This window comes from Pleurodeles waltl, chromosome 11, assembly GCF_031143425.1.
Source record: "Pleurodeles waltl isolate 20211129_DDA chromosome 11, aPleWal1.hap1.20221129, whole genome shotgun sequence".
NCBI lineage: Eukaryota > Metazoa > Chordata > Amphibia > Caudata > Salamandridae > Pleurodeles > Pleurodeles waltl.
The window spans coordinates 927007076-927026865 of record NC_090450.1 but is presented as its reverse complement, the minus strand read 5'-3'; the positions used below and the strand labels follow the sequence as shown (position 1 = coordinate 927026865).

The 19790-nt window shown below is 46.4% G+C and overlaps 1 protein-coding gene across 4 annotated transcripts in view; it reads left to right on the top strand.

The window, feature by feature from the left end:
• The window catches only part of SBNO1 (strawberry notch homolog 1), a 1077952-nt gene that overhangs the window by 160239 nt on the left and 897923 nt on the right, over window positions 1–19790 (top strand). For all 4 annotated transcript variants that reach the window (XM_069214997.1, XM_069214996.1, XM_069214993.1 and 1 more), the window contains one exon: window positions 13499–13595. In XM_069214997.1, coding sequence (XP_069071098.1) covers window positions 13499–13595 — 97 coding nt within the window. The remainder of the gene's footprint in view (window positions 1–13498; window positions 13596–19790) is intronic.

Sequence of the window (19790 nt, the reverse complement as noted above, 5' to 3'; positions counted from 1 at the left end):
TTTTCTGTGCGTTTTCCCGCTTTTCCTGCCGCTGCCACCCGTGCGGACCCGCCACCCCTGCTCCCATTCGCTGTCCTCCCTCCCAGCTTGACCCCTACTCCCCCCTTCCCTCTTATGGCGGCCGCTGCGTGGCAGAGACAGCGACACTTGACCCTCGGGTATGTTGCTTCCCTGCCGCTCTGCTTGCCCAGGCCCCTGCCACGCCTTTCTAAGGGTTGCTCAGGTATTTCAGGTACTTCTCTTGACTTTCCACTGTTTCCTGCCATTTCTTCTTTTGCTGTGCGCTTTCCACTGTTTCTTTCCATTTCTTCTTTTTCTGTGCGCTTTCCCCGCTTTTCCCACCGCTGCCACCTGTGCGGGCCCGCCCCCCTGCTCCCATTCGCTGTCCTCCCTCCCGCCTCCCAGCTGACCCCTCCTCCCCCCTTCCCTCTTATGGCGGCCGTGCCAATGCAAGCCCGTCTGCGCCTTGACCGTGCCCAGTGCCAGAACCCCTGGCCCCCACCCCGCTCCAAACACCCGACTAAGATACGACGCTGTCTCCGTCAACGCTCTCAACCCCGGACGAACAGCCACCGGCTACCAAGCCAGCACCAAACGAACTCATGGACCCTTCACCTGTCAAGCCTGCAAGTACACATTCCACCGAGCCTGCAGACCTCCCACCGGCCCTCGCACCAACAACCACCTCAAGTGCATCCTCCTCAACACATGCTCCGTCCACAAGCATGCCATCGAACTATGGGACCTCCTGGACACAACAGCACCAGATGTCGCCTTCATCACAGAAACCTGGATGAACGCCTCCTCGGCTCCTGACATCGCCATAGCCATCCCCGACGGCTACAAGATCGCCCGGAAGGACTGCCTCAACCAAACCGGAGGAGGAATCGCCATCATCTACAGGAACTCCATCAACATCACGACAACCACGAAGACACCCCCCTTGCGGCCGAACACGTACACTTCCAGATCCACACCGACCCCAGAACCACCCTCTGAGGTACTCTTGTCTACAGACCCCCGCGCCCACGCGCCCAATTCAGCGAAACCATCACAGATTTCATCAGCCCGCACGCCCTAGCCTCACCAGACTACATCCGCCTCGGGGACCTGAACTTCCACCTGGAGAAAAACAACAACAACTCTGCCACCCTGCTCGCCAACCTCGGACTCAAGCAACTGGTGAACACCCCTACCCACACCGCTGGCCACACGCTCGACCCCCATCTTTTCCGCCAGCAACCACATATCCTTGTAAATGTAAATGTAAATTAGCACTTGTATAGCGCACTACTCACCCGTTAGGGTCTCAAGGCGCTGTACTCATACCGCTATGGAACCCCTCCTGGCTTTTCTCTGTGAGGTGCCCACTCCTGAGCACCCCCAGGGTGAAGCCAGGCATCCAAGCGCTGTTGGGGCCGTTGTGGAGATTAAGCAAGCTATTGCCCAGAGTTGCAGAGTGGGACCCATGAATTAGATTAGGCACCGAGGCGAGAATTATCTGGTCAAGGGGAATTGAGCCCAAGACCTGCCAAAGCGGGACTTGAACCCTGGTCTTGAGCCAGATCTCTGCTTCAGGGTCTGCCGCTCTAACCATTGAGCCACACTTCTCCACATGAGCCACTTCAGCCACTCCTCTGAACTACACTGGACCGACCACAGATGCGTCCACTTCACCTTCAAATGGGAGACCCACCACCATCGCACACAACAAATCCCCCGCAGATGCTGGAGCAGAATCTCCACAGAGCAGCTCCTCAACACTGAACCAAAACCCACCAGCCATCACCACTGACTCCAACAACGCAGCCCTCGCCTCACACAGTGGATCACCAACTGTGCCGAAAACCTCGCACCACTTAAAAGCCACCCAAGCGGGACCAGCATCAGGAAACCCCCCGTGGTTCACGGACACCCTCAAAGAATCCAAGAAATCCTGCCGCACCCTCGAAAAAACCTGGCGCAGAGAACGCACCACAGAAAACATGACAGCCCTCAAGATCGCCACCCGTGAACACCACCAGCTGATCTGCTCCATCAAAAGGACATCATTCAAAGAGCGACTAGACAACAACACCCACAACAGCAAAGAACTCTTCAACATCATCAAAGAGCTCTCCAACCCCAGCGCCAGCTCCAACGTCATCACGCCCTCACAAGAACTCTGCAACTCCCTCGCTACATTCTTCCACCGAAAGATAGCAGACCTACGCGACCGCTTCAGACCCCACCGCCCACCACCGAACCAACTGCCCCCACCACTACACTCAACACCTGGACCCCCATCATCTGTGAGGAGACCAGAATCACCATGAACACCATCCACTCCGGCTCCCCCTCGGACCCTTGTCCCCATCACATCTTCAACAAAGCCGACTCCGTCATCGCCCCCTATCTCCGGAGCATCATCAACAGCTCGTTCTCATCTGCCACCTTCCCCGAGAGCTGGAAACGCGCGGAAGTCAACGCCCTCCTGAAAAAACCCACGGCTGACCCCAATGACCTGAAGAACTTCCGCTCCATCTTTCTTCTCCCCTTCCTGGCCAAGGTCATCGAGAAGACCGTCAACAAGCAGCTGACCAATTTTCTTGAAGCTAACAACTCGCTAGACCCTTCCCAATCAGGATTTCGGGCCAACCACAGCACAGAAACCGCCCTCATCGAAGTCACCGACGACATCAGAACTCTGATGGACAAAGGAGAAACAACCGCCCTCATCCTCCTGGACCTCTCGGCTGCCTTCGACACAGTGTGCCATTGCACCCTAATAACCCGCCTCCGCACCACTGGAATCCTAGGACAGGCCCTTGACTGGATCATCTTGTTCCTCTCCGACAGAACCCAGAGAGTCCACCTCCCTCCCTTCCACTCAGAACCCACCGAGATCATCTGCGGCGTACCCCAAGGTTCCTCGCTCAGCCCAACCCTCTTCAATATCTACATGAGGCCCCTCGCCGACATCGCACGCAAACACATCATCTCCTACGCCGACGACACCCAGCTGATTCTCTCCCTCACCAAAGACCCAGCCACTGCCAAAATCTTCCTATAGGAAGGAATGAAAGACGTCGCGGAATGGATGAAGCTCAGCCGCCTAAAGCTGAACTCAGACAAGACGGAGGTCCTCATCTTCGGACAATCCCCTTCCGCCTGGGACGACTCCTGGTGGCCCACTGCTCTGGGCATCGCACCAACCCCCTCAGACCACGCATGCAACCTCGGATTCATCCTGGACCCCCTCCTCACTATGACCAAGCAAGTCAACGCCGTCTCGTCATCTTGCTTCAACACCCTACGCATGCTCTGAAAAATCTTCCGATAGATCCCCGCCGAAACCAAAAAGACAGTTACCCACGCCCTCGTCACAAGCCGTCTGGACTACGGAAACGCCCTATACACAGGGACCACCGCAAAGCTACAGAAACGTCTTCAACGCATACAGAACGCCTCCGCACGCCTCATCCTCGACATCCCTCGCCACAGCCACATATCTGCCCGCCTGAAACATCTGCACTGGCTCCCTGTCAACAAGAGGATCACCTTCAGGCTCCTCACCCACGCACACAAAGCTCTTCACAGCATGTGCCCCGGATACCTCAACAGCCGCCTCTCGTTCTACACGCCCACCCGTCAGCTTTGCTCAGCTGCCCTCGCCATCGTCCCACGTATCCGCAGAACCACTGCAGGAGAAAAATCATTCACCTACCTGACAGCCAAAGCATGGAACTCCCTCCCTGCCCACCTAAGAATCACCCAGGACCATCTTGACTTCAGGAAGCGCCTCAAGACATGGCTTTTTGCGCAGCAGTAACCCTCCCTCCCCCGCACCTTGAGACCCTCTCGGGTGAGTAGCGCGCTCTATAAATGCATTGATTGATTGGTTTACAGGGCTACTCATGTGGGTGGCACAGTCAGTGCTGCAGGCCCACTAGTAGCATTGGATTTACGTTTCCTGGGTACATCTATTGCACTTTACTAGGGACTTATTAATAAATCAGATATGGTAATTATGGATAGCCCAACCACCAATACAATTTACACAGAAAGCACTTGCACTTTAGCACTGGTTAACCGTGGTAAAGTGGGCAGAGACAATAAACCAGCGAAACAGATCTGAAAAGATAAGAGGAAAAAGGCAGAAACTCTGGGATTACCTCTACAAAAAGGTCCATTTCCAAAGAGGGCAAACAAATTTAAAACCACAATTCGATGTGTCTTAGACAGTGCAGATATTGCTGCGCAAGAGATTGGTAACACCATTACATCACACATGCCTGAGTGTGTATTTCAGGGTTTAAACCAGAGCTGCAACAACATATACTTAATGTCCCATTTGATGAACATCTCTTTAGCCCAGAGGTAGTTAGTTAATTATAAAAAATCAAAAAAGGCACGGAGACTTCAAAGTCTATAGGTTCATTGCAGACAACAGTCCCTAGATGATTGTCTTTTCGTAGGTACCAGGGCAGAGGTGAGACTAAAACCACCACTACTGATAACTGGTCCATCCAAAGGCACAACAAACCTACCACCAACATGAAGGGAAAGGTTTTTACAGGTGAGAATACGCAGGTGGTAACAAGAGAGGTAAAGGTAGCAAGACCCCTGGAGGGGGGACCCTCCGCCTCAAAGTAGTGACTTAACTCACATTCCCTCCAAGCACAAAACACCTGTTGGGAAGATTACAGTAGTTACGTGGACCAGTGGGTGCTGTCTAGTGTACAGCAAGGATACTGCCTAGACCTAATGTCAAACCTTCCAAAAATTCCTCCACGCAGACTGACAGCCCTCACCGCCTGTGTCCTCTCAGAGGAGATAAATGTGCTGATCTGGAAAGGAGCCATAGCACCAGTCCCAAAGCAGCCCCTGGGAAGAGGGTTAAATTTCCCTTACTTTCTAATACCTAAGAAGGATTGGTACGCAGAGGCTAATACTAGATCTTTGGCCACTCATCTACTTCATTTTGTCAGAATACTTTAACATGGTGACACTTAAGGATGAGATTCCACTACAACAACAAGATGACTTCATGGAGGCACTCAGTAGAATTTTCACATCCCCATCCATCTGGCACATCGCCGTTACCTGAGGTTTGTGGTAAGTGGATGCGTTTACTGATTCAAGATACTGTGGTTCGGGGTGACAACAGCAACATGAGTAAGGCATAACATTCATGACTTCCCATACTTAGATGATTGGCTTATAAGCTAGTCCAAACAGGCAGAGCTGTCTATATGACACGCAGACCACCATCAATCTGTTCATATTGGGATTCACGATCAATGTCACCATATCCCACTTGCAACCTCTTTTGGTTACAGCCTTATCTGGGAGCAGTTCTAAATTCTGTAACAGCCAAAGTGTACCCCAATTCCCATAGGGTTATCAATCTCCAGCAACTGGCTCTTTTTCAGCCATATTGTCACTGTCTAGTCAAAAATGTGATGCGTCTCCTGGACATTATGGCTTCCTGTATAGTGATTGTCCCACATGCCATACTTCACATGTACTCACTACAGGAGTGTCTAACATTATAGTGGTCACAAGCGGAGGGCGATTTAGTGTTTGCCCAGCATCCATGGCTCCTTATAAGGGTGGAGCACAGGGAATCTTGTCAAAGGCAGACCATCTATTTACTTGATTCCACTGGTGACTTTAACCACAAATACATTACTCACATGATGGGAAGCGCATATGGGGGACATGATTATCCTTCGTTTATGCACCAGTCATCAATATGTGCCACACATCAATGTGTTAGAAGTCCTGATTCAGTTAGCTCTGAAAGCTTTCTGTACAAATATTTCCCACAAAATGGTCCTCCTCAGAATGGACATGACTTCCATGTATTATATCCAGGGAGGTTTGGGATAGGAGAGACATACTTGATCTATTTGATGTGCCTAGCACAGGAGATCTGGAATTGGTCTATTCTCCATCCCAGCCATCTCCTGGCAGAATATGCCCCTGGAGTGAACAATTAGGTGACAGACAAACTAAGCAGGATGCAGCCACAGGCCCACAAGTGAGAACTCTGCCCAGAGTCCCTCACTGTTACTTGTGGCCTACGCAGAGCATAGCCATGTTTCCTTCCACAGAAAATGTAAAATGCCAATCTTTGCTTCCAGTTATCATCATTGTCCACAGACCGTGGGCAATGCACTGTGGGCACATTGGTCAGGGATATATGCCTATGCTTACTCCGTCTCACCCCCGCCCCCCAAAAACACTTATTCCTTGTCGATAAGCTTGGACATCTCTCAAGATGATCATGGTAGCTCCAGCATGGACTTGTCAACCTTGGTATGCAACATTTCTAGAGTTGTCCGTAGTACCTCATGAGAGGCTTTCCAACACACTGGACCTTCTCACTCACAGCAAAGGCAAAGTTAGACATTCCATTCCCAAATAACTCAACCTCACAATTTGACTCCTGAAGTCATAGTTTGGGTGCATGTGGACATGTTTACAGAGGCAAGAAGACCGACCACTAAGGCATGTTATGCATTTAAATGGAAAAGATTTGTCGATTACTGTATAACTCTGCACAAATACCCTTGTGCCCCCGTTGGTAAGCTGTTTATTACACTTAAAAAATCCCATTTAACATACACTTGCATAAAACTACATTGCACTGCCATTGCAGCATACTTGCAAAACAGAAAACCGTCATTAAGGCTTTTATGGAAGTGTTATTGAGTAATTCCTCAAAGGGAACCACCGGTCCGTCATGGAATTTTAATGCTCACCAGGTTAATGTCAACACCTTTTTAGCCATTGCATTCTTGTCCGTTGCAGTTTTTTTTATCATAGAAGGTTGCCTTCCTTATGACTCACTTCAATTAGAATTGTTAGTGAAATGCATGTTCTTACTGTATAGGAACCTTAAACTCAGGTTTTACCTGATAAGGTATGACCAAGGACAACCCCAAAGTATCGTCATAAAGTAATTTGCCCTTTTCACCTTAACCAGACAATTGATCTACCTATTTTATTTCTAAAGCCACAGACAGTTGCATAGAAAGCACTTCATACCCTGGATGTCTTAAGAACTTGATGTAATATATTATCGGGACTAAACAATTTAGAAAAACAGGTGTTCATTGATTTTACCTTTCCTGGAAAAGGGAGTGCAGTTTCCAAAAGCAGGCTTTGCTAGATGGGTAGTCAAATGCATGCAAATATGCTGCATTAAGGCAAGAGAAGATTACCAACAGCCTTAAGGGCACATCCTGCTAGGAAGAAAGGTGCTTCTATGACCCATCTAGGTAGGCAACATTTCTGATGCTGACATTTGCAGGCAGCTGCATGGTCAAATCCACACACATTTACTAAATATTTTTGTATGAATTTCCAAGCAAGACAAGCTCTAAACATTATTCCAGATATCTGCACCTTCAAATGTCAAGAGCGACAGTGAGAGGAGGACTGCTTTAAAGTCCATGCATAGCATGTCTATCTGCAGCCAGCACATGCTACTATTGGAGTAGGTTACTTAATCAGTATCTATTCAAAACGTGTATGCTGTAGGTTCACATGCGCCCTTCCAGCAGCCCTTCTTTGGTGTTAGATTGTTAGAGATAATACAGTGTACAGTTGTGGGTTCATTTTTTATGCTTATGATCCTTCCCAAATCGTCACTTGCTTGATTCTCACACACCACATTGGCAGCAAAAAAACATACGCAATGTAACAATGCAGCTGTTGATCATGTGCATTCATTTTAAGAGGAGGAGTCTTGTCACCATTTCAGCGTCAAAACACTTTTTGAGAAAAACAAGTTGTAGACGGCATGCCTTTTCCGGTGGCTAGCCCTCCTCGAGCGCAGAGACCAAGTACAGAAAACATGCGAGGCTCGCTGTTTTCCATCGGGCTCGTGGACTTCTTTTTCTTTAATTTACGAGCGCGATCTCGCTTGGCAGAAGTTGAGCGCTTGACATAGTTAATTGCACTTTTTCGGTTATGTATATAAATGCACTTTTGCCCGATAGGTGAAAAGTCGGGTTAGGAGTTTCAACGCTGTCAGCTCTAAAATGAGCAAACGCGAGACCCGTTGCATTGCAAATGCTTGTTTGTTTGTTGGGAGTATCCCTGGAAATCAAGAGTACTCAATGTTTGGTCCAGGACTACAGCACTCTGATGTTCTACCTCTTCAGGGTGTTAGTAGTGTAATATACTTAGGTTACGTAGACTGAAACTTTGGCTCGCTGTACAGTGTCTTTGGACAGGTGATCAGCCTTCTAATTTGTGAAGGGAGGCAGAACACCATACTGATACTAATGTCTTATTTTACTAGGAAAACTTAGAAGTGTTATTGAAACTTTCTCTGGGGCACAGATGAAAGGGGATTCTTCAGAAATTCTATAGCTTTTCGTTTTATTAACTTATGTAATTTATTCTTTTGCTTTTAATTTTGTTTTATTTGTTTTATTAGTATTTAAAGCATGTAACAACTGTTAAAAAAAAAAAGAAAAAATGGAAAAAAGGCCTATTGGCCTTTAAGCATTTGCTACTCTAACTCTCAAACACCTCTTCCTATCACAAACCCCTCTCCCTTATACAGATACCGCTCCCTTTCCCTGTTTGGGCCCGTTCTCTTTCACATAGGACAAGATCTTCTGATTTACTGCTAAAATCAAACAGGATATGGTTATGCCCCTGAGTCTAGTGGACAGGTCTCATTTGCTTCCTAGCAAGATGATTCTGAGGCATTATTCCTCCAGGGATTCTGTTACCATTTGAATTGTTCCAAAGACCCTCCGCTCAGCAAGCAGTCACTTCCAGGCACTGGTTATGGGTCCAAGTACCTGCCTGTATCGCTCTCCGCAATTATTGGGCCTATGTGTAGAGCCAACTGTACGGGCCTCCTCCTTTCTATCAAAATTGGTTGCCGGTTTTTAAATGCTGGACTACTGTTCTGTGTCTAACTAGATGCCTAATTCGATCTCCCATTGTTTTTGGCATGGGTACTTAGTAATCAGGAGTTGCTTGTTCAAGAGACCTTAGTTTGGACAACAGCTCTCTCGGTGAAGGTGGCTCCTGCAGGAATTTCTCTGGGTTGGTTAGGTCTCATCTCCCCTCTCTTGACCTTGGGCTGATTCATCCAGTGGTGCAATTGCCAATGTAAGAATCGTTTTGCTTCTGTCAGTGTGCACTCCTTTATCAACTTCTAAAATTTTAATCTTCCACTACTAAATACATTGTAAAGTCTAGAGCAGCCTCCTGTCTCCCTTATTGGGAATCTTCTCCTCTCTAGGCCAGGACTAAATACAATCCGCTTTTTTCTAGAAAGTCTCTGACCTTCTGTGTGGTCCTAGTGACCAGAGAGGCGTATGCCATTCTCATTGATCTTTAGTAACCATGGGGGTGTGCCCTAGTAAGCATGTTACTCTGCTGTCGTCTATAAAGCACAGTAATTAGGTTCAAACAATGGCCTGGGGCAAAAGACTATGTTTTGAAGACCCGCTCCTGCTTCATCAAGACTGCTGGTGTCCACATTTTAAGACTTCTCAAACCTCTCAACCCCTGACTTTTAAGTACCCATGGCAATTATAATTGGAGTTTGTAAGGCTTGATAATAGTGCTAATGGTATGGTAGGTGGTCCTTCTGAACCTCCTCGTTTCAGACACAGCCTGGGTCTTTTCTATCCCCAAATCTGTGTCAATATTTCTTACATGTGGTGGACGATGTCTCTCCATATGATGATGATGGTGAGCAGAGTGCACCAGGTTGCGGAGGGTAAGATGCCTGCAAATGCTTAAATGCATCTATCCTACCCTGTCCAAAACCCTAGTACATTTAGATTCCACTTAATCTTCTGGAAAAGGAGCTCCATAACGAGTGAACAAGAAAGCTGAGGAGGAGACAGCATAGTGCAGTTCATCTTTGTATCTCGTTGGGCCTTTGGCTCTCGTTCTGTAGGCAGCTGCCCTGTGTGGTGGATACCTAAGGTATTTAAACCTTGTACCAGGTCCAGGTATCCCCTATTTGTGTAGAGTAGGCAGTGTCTAGAACCCAGGCTCTCTAGAGGTTGCTGTGGATAAGCAGCCAAGACTTATTTAGGAGATATGCAAAGCTCATGCAATACCACTGTAGTCGCACAGCACTTGAAAGAAAACTCAGTGTTACAAAAATAAAGGTACTTTAGTTTAGTGACACAATTACCAAAAAGTACTAGAGGCAACCCTTCAATAGGAGTTAACACACTAGAGCTGTACACTAGTAAACAGAAATAGGCATAAAAAGAAGTAGAAAACAGTGTTAATAGCAATAGACACTAGTGACCCTAGAGGGAGCCCAAACCATACACAAAATAAAATGGAATGTGAATGCAGGACCCCTACCTAGGTAAGTGGAACGTGTAGAGGGGAGCTCAGTGAACTAGGAAACCCCAAAGGTAAGTACCACAGTGTCCCCTAGCGACCTGGAAGAAAGGAGTAAGTTACTGGATTTTCCCCAAACCACCCACAGGACTGAAAATACAGGGAGTGCAGAATTATTAGGCAAATGAGTATTTTGACCACATCATCCTCTTTATGCATGTTGTCTTACTCCAAGCTGTATAGGCTCGAAAGCCTACTACCAATTAAGCATATTAGGTGATGTGCATCTCTGTAATGAGAAGGGGTGTGGTCTAATGACATCAACACCCTATATCAGGTGTGCATAATTATTGGGCAACTTCCTTTCCTTTGGCAAAATGGGTCAAAAGAAGGACTTGACAGGCTCAGAAAAGTCAAAAATAGTGAGATATCTTGCAGAGGGATGCAGCACTCTTAAAATTGCAAAGCTTCTGAAGCGTGATCATCGAACAATCAATTGTTTCATTCAAAATAGTCAACAGGGTCGCAAGAAGCGTGTGGAAAAACCAAGGCGCAAAATAACTGCCCATGAACTGAGAAAAGTCAAGCGTGCAGCTGCCACGATGCCACTTGCCACTTGCCACCAGTTTGGCCATATTTCAGAGCTGCAACATCACTGGAGTGCCCAAAAGCACAAGGTGTGCAATACTCAGAGACATGGCCAAGGTAAGAAAGGCTGAAAGACGACCACCACTGAACAAGACACACAAGCTGAAACGTCAAGACTGGGCCAAGAAATATATCAAGACTGATTTTTCTAAGGTTTTATGGACTGATGAAATGAGAGTGAGTCTTGATGGGCCAGATGGATGGGCCCGTGGCTGGATTGGTAAAGGGCAGAGAGCTCCAGTCCGACTCAGACGCCAGCAAGGTGGAGGTGGAGTACTGGTTTGGGCTGGTATCATCAAAGATGAGCTTGTGGGGCCTTTTCGGGTTGAGGATGGAGTCAAGCTCAACTCCCAGTCCTACTGCCAGTTCCTGGAAGACACCTTCTTCAAGCAGTGGTACAGGAAGAAGTCTGCATCCTTCAAGAAAAACATGATTTTCATGCAGGACAATGCTCCATCACACGCGTCCAAGTACTCCACAGCGTGGCTGGCAAGAAAGGGTATAAAAGAAGGAAATCTAATGACATGGCCTCCTTGTTCACCTGATCTGAACCCCATTGAGAACCTGTGGTCCATCATCAAATGTGAGATTTACAAGGAGGGAAAACAGTACACCTCTCTGAACAGTGTCTGGGAGGCTGTGGTTGCTGCTGCACGCAATGTTGATGGTGAACAGATCAAAACACTGACAGAATCCATGGATGGCAGGCTTTTGAGTGTCCTTGCAAAGAAAGGTGGCTATCTTGGTCACTGATTTGTTTTTGTTTTGTTTTTGAATGTCAGAAATGTATATTTGTGAATGTTGAGATGTTATATTGGTTTCACTGTTAATAATAAATAATTGAAATGGGTATATATTTTTTTTTGTTGAGTTGCCTAATAATTATGCACATTAATAGTCACCTGCACACACCGATATCCCCCTAACATAGCTAAAACTAAAAACAAACTAAAAACTACTTCCAAAAATATTCAGCTTTGATATTAATGAGTTTTTTGGGTTCATTGAGAACATGGTGGTTGTTCAATAATAAAATTAATCCTCAAAAATACAACTTGCCTAATAATTCTGCACTCCCTGTAAAGATAATGCAAAACCAAGACATGACTGCAAGAAACCAGCAGTAGATTCCTGCAGAGAAAGATCTTAAAAAAAATAAAAGAAGGGGGCCAAGTCCTTAAGTCGGAGTGTCCAGTGGTGGCAGGAGCCACTACCCACCTGTCTGAGGTTGCAGGAGTTGGTAGATGGTAGGAAGAAGATGGTCAGCAATGCAGCCCTGGTGTCGGTGAAGAGTTCCTTGAGGATGCAGTCAGAGGCCCGTGCCGCAGAGGATCCCACACAGCACAACTAAAGAAGGGTCACATGCTGCAGGAGCAGCACACAGAGGGGTGGGTGTCACAGGGAAGAGAGCTGGTGCTACACAGAGCCTGGAGATCCCTTGGAGGAGATGCCAACAAGCATTGGTAGCTGCAAGAGACATGGTGCAAAGGGGTACTGTCTTGTGTGAGAAGGCAAAGGCTTACCTCCACCAAAGTTGAACAGCTGGCAGTGAGAACCAAGGGGACCACTCCAGACCACCACCCGTGATGCAGGATCCATGCAGCTCAGGATAGGAGGAGATCCACACAGCCGGTAGTCGTTACTGTTGGTGCTTGGGGATGCAGGGAGTGACTTCTTCACTCCAAGGGAGATTCTTTCTTTCTTCCTTCTCATGCAGACTGAAGACTTACCGCCCTCCGAGGATGCACAGCTGGGGAAATGTCCAAGCAACCAAATTTAAAGGTAGAGAGCGTAGTCACTGGGGTTCTGGTTAGCAGGATTGCAGTGAACATAGTTAAAACAGGCAAAAAGTGGAGGTAACCATGCCAGAAAGAGGGTACTTTCCTACATGTTCTGTCTCCCCCACTGGTCACCTGTATTCATGCTGCCACTTTTAATCAGTGCCTCTTATTGCTCCCTTATGGGTTTCACAACCAACCTTTTCCTGACCCCCTTCAGTGTGGTTAAGTGCAGTATATACTTTAATTGGCATATAGATTGGTTAAACCACTGTGAGTAATGAATCATTCAGCCTCCAGCTCCCCCATTCCCGTGTCACCTCTGGCTGATCAATTTAGTGTCCTTGTGATGACTCTAATCCGAGAGGGTCACCTGTTTCTAGCAAGGATGTTAGACTGCTGTTTACTAACAAGTCACTGTGAAATCCTGGCTTTATACCGGTCATGCTACCAGATCCATCAAGTTAAGCTATTGATTTTTCTGGTGAACACTTATCATATACCATTAATGTGCACTAAATCTTTTGGCAGATATTTTTTTAAACTTTTCGAATCGCTTTCTCCAACTAAGGCCTTGAGATTGGTCTTCGTTTCAACTATTTCACATCTTGTATCTTTCAACATTTTTAAATTATTCATTTTATGCTACATGAAAACTTAAAGTAAATGTATGTTTTTGATAAGTGGAAGAAAATATGGTAATACACTAGTTAATTTACTCTCCTAATATATATTTATCTGAATTACAGAAAGTACCAGCACTGAAAGAGGAAGAAGAACAAGAAGATGAGGATGATGAAGAAATGGCCCATGCAGAGACCTATGCAGAATACATGCCAATAAAATGTATGCATTTCTCCTACATATCCGCATTGAAAATACTGTGGTGTGACCTTTTCTGAAATCTTAATTGATCACCTGTAATGTGTAAGAAATTTGCTTATTGGGGTGGGCAACTAACCAATTCAAGGAATAAGCATAACTCTTAGGGTGAACCATCAAAGTCACTAAATGAACCTGAGCTAAGCTCAGCCCTCTTGTAGCTGTGCTACAGAGCAGACAGGTTTAGCCTAAGGAAAAGTGTAAAATATTTATACACTACATAAACAGTAGTGAAGTGAGAACGCCAAGCAATAAAAATCCCACACCGAATTAGAAAAATGATTTAATGTAATAGTGACAGCAAAACAAGAATAATTTGATAGGGGAAGCCAGAGATATGCATTTTTTAAGTTGTAAAGTAAAAATAGCTCAAACAAAGATTGATGGTCAATGGTCACTATAGACCAGGGCCTAGTCTTGATTTGAGGCAGGCTGCAATGGTGCGTGGGTTGGGATACGCTAGCCAAGTTCATCATGGTCAAAGAGTTTACCTTCTGACTTAGTCCTTTAAGTCCAAATCCATCACAGGAATAAACTTTTAAAGTTCCTAGTACCTCAAGGGGAGGCACGTATACACTGACAGGATGTTTGGCATAGCCCAACAGCAGGCTCTAGCCCAGTTGCAGTTGACATTGGTCAGTTACATACAACTAGGCAAAGGCTTCTTGCAGTATGTTGTCTCCCTGTCACCACATAGGTCAGCCAACCAACCCTGGAGTCCACTTTATTTTCCTGGGTGCAAGAGAGGAGGAGGCACAGTCATTCAGGGCTCCTCAAGTCACAGCCAGTTCATTACTCTTCTGATCGTCCTAGGGTCCCGGAGTGTTCCGAACTTGGTGCCTGGGGGTACCACATTTATGCATGATACTAGCTAAATAAGTGGTAGGTAACGTCTACACACAAGTGAGTGAGAAGGTGTTTCAATTGTTTGTAGTAGTGTTGCTTGGTTCATAATTGAAGCACATGCATTTGAATTGTATTTAGAAGCATATGGCCAGCAACAGATCCGGTGAAAAGTGATGAGGCCTGTACCTAATGCATCATACCAGTGTGACAGCTGCGTTTCAAATTAATTGTGTGGCCTAAAGATTAGGTTTTGGAAACCCATGGAAGAACATGTTTTTTTAAAGCAAGTGCCTCATTTTGTTCAGTACATGTTTGACAAACTGGGCCAGTGGTTATGTGAAAGGACAAAGAATTAGGATATAAATGCGAGCAAAGCATCTGGATGTCCTATGCACAGTCCAAATCCTCTCTCGGCCCATATATCCATATCTGGCGATGTTAACGTCTTGTACAATGTTCAAACTTGTGACACAGACTAATAACCCAATACTAACATGTCATTTTCAGAGTGTACCATTCTCCAGTATTGGGGTATCTTTCATAGATTCACATGCTTGAATCATTCCCCGAAGCTGAAGGTAAATGGAAAGCATTAGATTCAATTTTAACATTGAAATCAATGGAAAAATATATTCACTTTAACAGCTTATCAGCTCCATTAAGAAAACCCCAAAATCCAGCCAATCGGGCCAGACCACCCTTTAGAACCCTCAGCACAGAGGTTCCAGTCTCTCAGATTTTCTACTGCACGTCGTGTGTAAGGGATTCTTCCTGAGTTCTGCTCAGTTTACTTTTCCTTTCAGAAAAAATGTTTCCAATAACATGTCTACAGTAAAGAAAGGTTTGTTTCGACCCTGCAACACCTGTGGTAAGCTAAGGCTTCACTGTGAGGACCCTCAAAAAGACTGCATTTACTGTCTTCACCCAGAACACAGGGTGAAATACTGTAACATTTGTAGAACATTTCCCTGTCCCTTAAGACCTTAAGGGACAGAGAAACCAGGCTCCTGCTTTGGCTTCATAAACGGAAAACCAAGAAAACCCTCTCTGATGATGACAGCGTCGCTTCTGTGACATCTAGGAACAGGAAAAGATCTGTTTGACAGCCTTTCTCCAAAAAGAAGTAAGACAGCCAAAAAGGTACATTCTCTGAAGGAAAAAGCTGAAGAACTTCCTTCTACTTTAAGGAACATAGTGAAAAAGTTAGTTCTGAACCTTCCACTCATGCTGCCACTTCAGTAAAACTTAAGAAGCCAGCTATCTCTTTGCCACCATCGTCGACAAGAGATTCAGTCTCGTCGGCGAGACTATCTATGAGGCCGTTGAAGAGCGCGTCTTTGACAAGCTTCGCATCATCCATTACCTCAGCGACGACCACTTTCACAACTCCATTGTCGCCGATTATAGTAACGTCGTCACTATTATCATCGATGACAATATCGATGAGCTTGAAGTATGGCTCTTCTTTATCTACAAAGGCAATAAAAATATCAAAGAAGTTCTCGTGGTCGAAGGGTAGGAAATTAAAATCTGCATTGTCTGCGTGCACACAGTCGACGGCCCAGTCAACAACCACAGGTGAACAACAGGCTAAAACCCCATCCACACCGGCTTCGCGTCAACTACAAGAATGACCATACTGTCGATTAGCACTCCGACGAGCACAACGTTGGCGAGTGTACTGTCAATGGGACCGTCGACGACGGCTTCTTCGACAGCCTATTTCTCACCGTCTGCAGCAGTGGATTCTGGAGGATCTTCCTTCTTGCCCTTAATAATTATGGCAATCAAACGTAAGTCTACTCAGCAAGCATTACTACCTTCCCATACCTCACCCAGTAAGGTTTCACCCAAATCTCCACATCTCCTTGATGAGGGCGATGAAGAGTATGGAGATGATTACTCTGACAATGGTCTCTTTCGGTGGCACGCAGTCCTTCAGAACTATGTTTAAAATGCCAAGCAGAGGGTGAAGAAGAAAATGAGCAGGTACATATTCAATACTCGTTTCAAGAACAACAACAATCACGCACCCAAGAGCAACAACACGTGCCAACAGTGCAAATGCTAATGTCATTGATTTCAAATTTGCAGCTTATGATGCAAGATTATTATACTAGATTCCCACCACAAGGATCAACCACTCTTCTGCGGCATACGCAAATGCCGTTGAGTCTTCCTCCCAGACACCAACCCTCAGTTTCTACGGTACCAATAACAACTCTTTTGCCACTTCCTGAAAACGATCCGCCTTCATTGGAAGGCGAACAGGAAGAAGGCGATATACAGGACACTGAATAACTCCTCACGGAATGTGATGATAACCAAATGCAAGCACCATCCCTCTCTACGCCGCCACCTGTAGACTCTCCACCACAGGATTTTGGAGGATTCCAAAGTGTAATGGAGAGGGCAGCTAAAAGATTCCAGCTCCCCATTATATCTAAACAGTCAGATTGTTTCCTCTATGACTTTAAAGAAGACACCAGGAAATCACTTTGTTTCTATCCCAATCGTAGACTTCATCTGGGAAGAGGGCCTTAAAGTAATGCAGACCCAATCTTCCATTCCAGCGGTGCTTCCTAGGTTGGACAAAAAATAAAAAGCACTGGAAAATTCACCAGCCTGTTTAATTGGTCAACCTAAACCTGACTCGGTAATATCTCAGGCAGCCCAATGAAGATCCAGAAATCTATCCTCCCCGCTTTCCGCACCCCCGGATCAGGAAGGAAGGCGCTTGGATACTATAGGGAAACAAAATTCCACTATGGCAGCTACAACAGTCATGGCAGCAAACTACATGGCGATTTTAGGCAGATAAAATCGACAAATGTGGTCGGACATCTCCCAATTCATATAGCTCCTTCCCGAGGATGCCAAGGATGAAGCTCAGAAGATATTGCAGGAGGGAGAGAAGATCTCTACCGAGATCAGAGACTGTGCAGTTGAAGTCATCTACAGGTTTTCGCCAGCTAGCTGGAGCGCCAGTATTGAGACGTCAGGTTGGCTGAAGGCCACCTCCTTCTGCCCAGAGGTTCAGTTGAAGGTCCTAGATATGCCATATGATGGATAACTATTCTTTGGTAAGCACGTTGATGAGGCGCTTCAATCTATAAAGGCGGACACAGACAAAGCTAGATCGCTAGGTTCTCTGCAATTCAAAAGGCAGCCCTTTCGTGGGGAAAGAGGACTGTACTTGCAGAGGCGGCCTACACCAGTATCGACAGTACCAGCGTCCGTTTTGTTCAACCACCAGTCAACTGCAGCAACAGCCCTAACGTCAATCACAATCTGTAGCATACAGGCATACTTCAAGAGGAAGGTCATCTTATAGAGGAAAGGACACAGCTAGAAAACACTGACCCCAATTTAGTGCCTGCATCCAGCACCTATCCCAACACTCTAGGGGGTAGAATATCCAACTTCATCCACCCATGGTCCCTGATCACCTCAGACTGATGGATCCTTGATTATTGTCACCAAAGGGCATACCCTTGAATTTCAACAACCTCTTCCAGAGTTACCACCACGAGGACCCGCACCTGCCCACTTAAAAGAGCTCCTTGTACAAATTTTCAATATGATAGACAAGGGAGCAATAGAGATCGTACCGAAGTCTCAGAGGGGAAACTGCTTCTACTTTCGCTTCTTCCTTTTCCAGAAAGACGGGAGACTGGAGACCTATCTTAGACCTTTGGTGTCTAAACAAATTCCTGAAAAGTGTCATTTTGGATGATCACTCTTCAGGATGTGTTAAGATTGCTCAACCAAGAAGATTTCATGACGGCCTTGGACCGCCAAGACACCTATCTCCATATCCCGATCCACCCCAGTAACAGGAAATTCTTATGCTTCAGAGTTGCAGGCACCCTCTACCAAGTCGGAGTGTTGCCTTTTGGCCTGAGATTGGCTCCTCGAGTTTTCACCAAGGTCTTAGCTCCGGTGGCAGCCCACCTCAGACAAATGGGAGTTCAAGTGTTTCCACACTTGGCCGATTGGCTAATAAAAGCATGAGCAGCGTCCACGGCAGCCAGAGACACTGCAACATGCCTCTCTCTTTTCTAAAGACTAGGCCTCTCAGTCAACTACCAAAAATCACACTTAATACCTTCAAACAGCATTACCTTTCTAGGAGCCGTATTAGATATGGAGCAATTAAAAGCTTTTGCCTCTCAAGACGGATAGAAGTGGATTCGAAGTCTGGCGCTCCACCTCAGCAAAAGAAAGTCCACTTCTGTCCAGATTTTGGAGTCTTTTCTGGGGATGTGCTCCTTGTGCATTCCGTTAATACCAAACTGCAGTCTCCACATGAGAGCACTACAGCAGCAGCTAGACAGTCAGTGGAAGCAAGTAAGCGGATCCTTCGATATTGGCCAAATAACCCCACCAATGAAACAAGCCATGAAATGGTGGAGGAAGGCCAAACCCACCCAACCCCCCCCCCACTCACCACACACACACACACACACACACACACAAAATCTTAAAGGGTCTCTCTTTTTTAAATCTAAGACCGGAGCATGTTCTGACCAGAGGCGTCTCTGGAGGGATGGGGCGCGCACCTCGAAGACCTGACAGTGAGGGGCAAATGAAACACCCACGAAACAGTGCTCCATATCAACCTGTTGGACCTGAAAGCTGTGTTCTAGCACTCAAAGCCTCCTCAGTTTTGATCCGAACTGCCAACACCACAAGTTTGCATTACCTCAACAAGCAGGGAGGTACAAAATTGCTGGCGCTGTCTCTTCAAGCGCAGGAGATATGGAATTGAGCACTTTGTCATCACATAACTCTCAGGACAGAACACGTCCCAGGAATGTCCAACACCTTGGCGGACTCGTTAGGCAGGACCCCAACGACCTGCCACGAGTGGGAGCTCAACCAGGCAACTCTCGACCATCTTTTTCTTTGCTGGGTCAAGCCCAGTCTGGACTTATTTGTGACAAAAGAAAACAAGAAATGCCAATACTACGCAAGCTGGCTACCACAAAGAGGGTCGAGGGGGAATGCATTTTTGATCAAATGATCCGGAATCTATGCCTATGCTTTTCACCCGCTTCTGCTAATCCAAAGATTTCTACAAAAAATGGAGCGGAAACCTTGCAGTCTGTTACTGATATCTCCCAGATGGCCTTGCTAGTTTTTGTTCACGGAGCTCCTGCTCCTCTTGGAACAACCGCACATTTGATTGAAACCAATACCAGACTTGCTAATGATTACTCCGTGCCAGGTCCATCATCCCAACCCTACTTCCCGTCGATTATCGGGCTGGCTCCTGAATTCTATGAGTTTGCCGACTTAGATATTCCACCA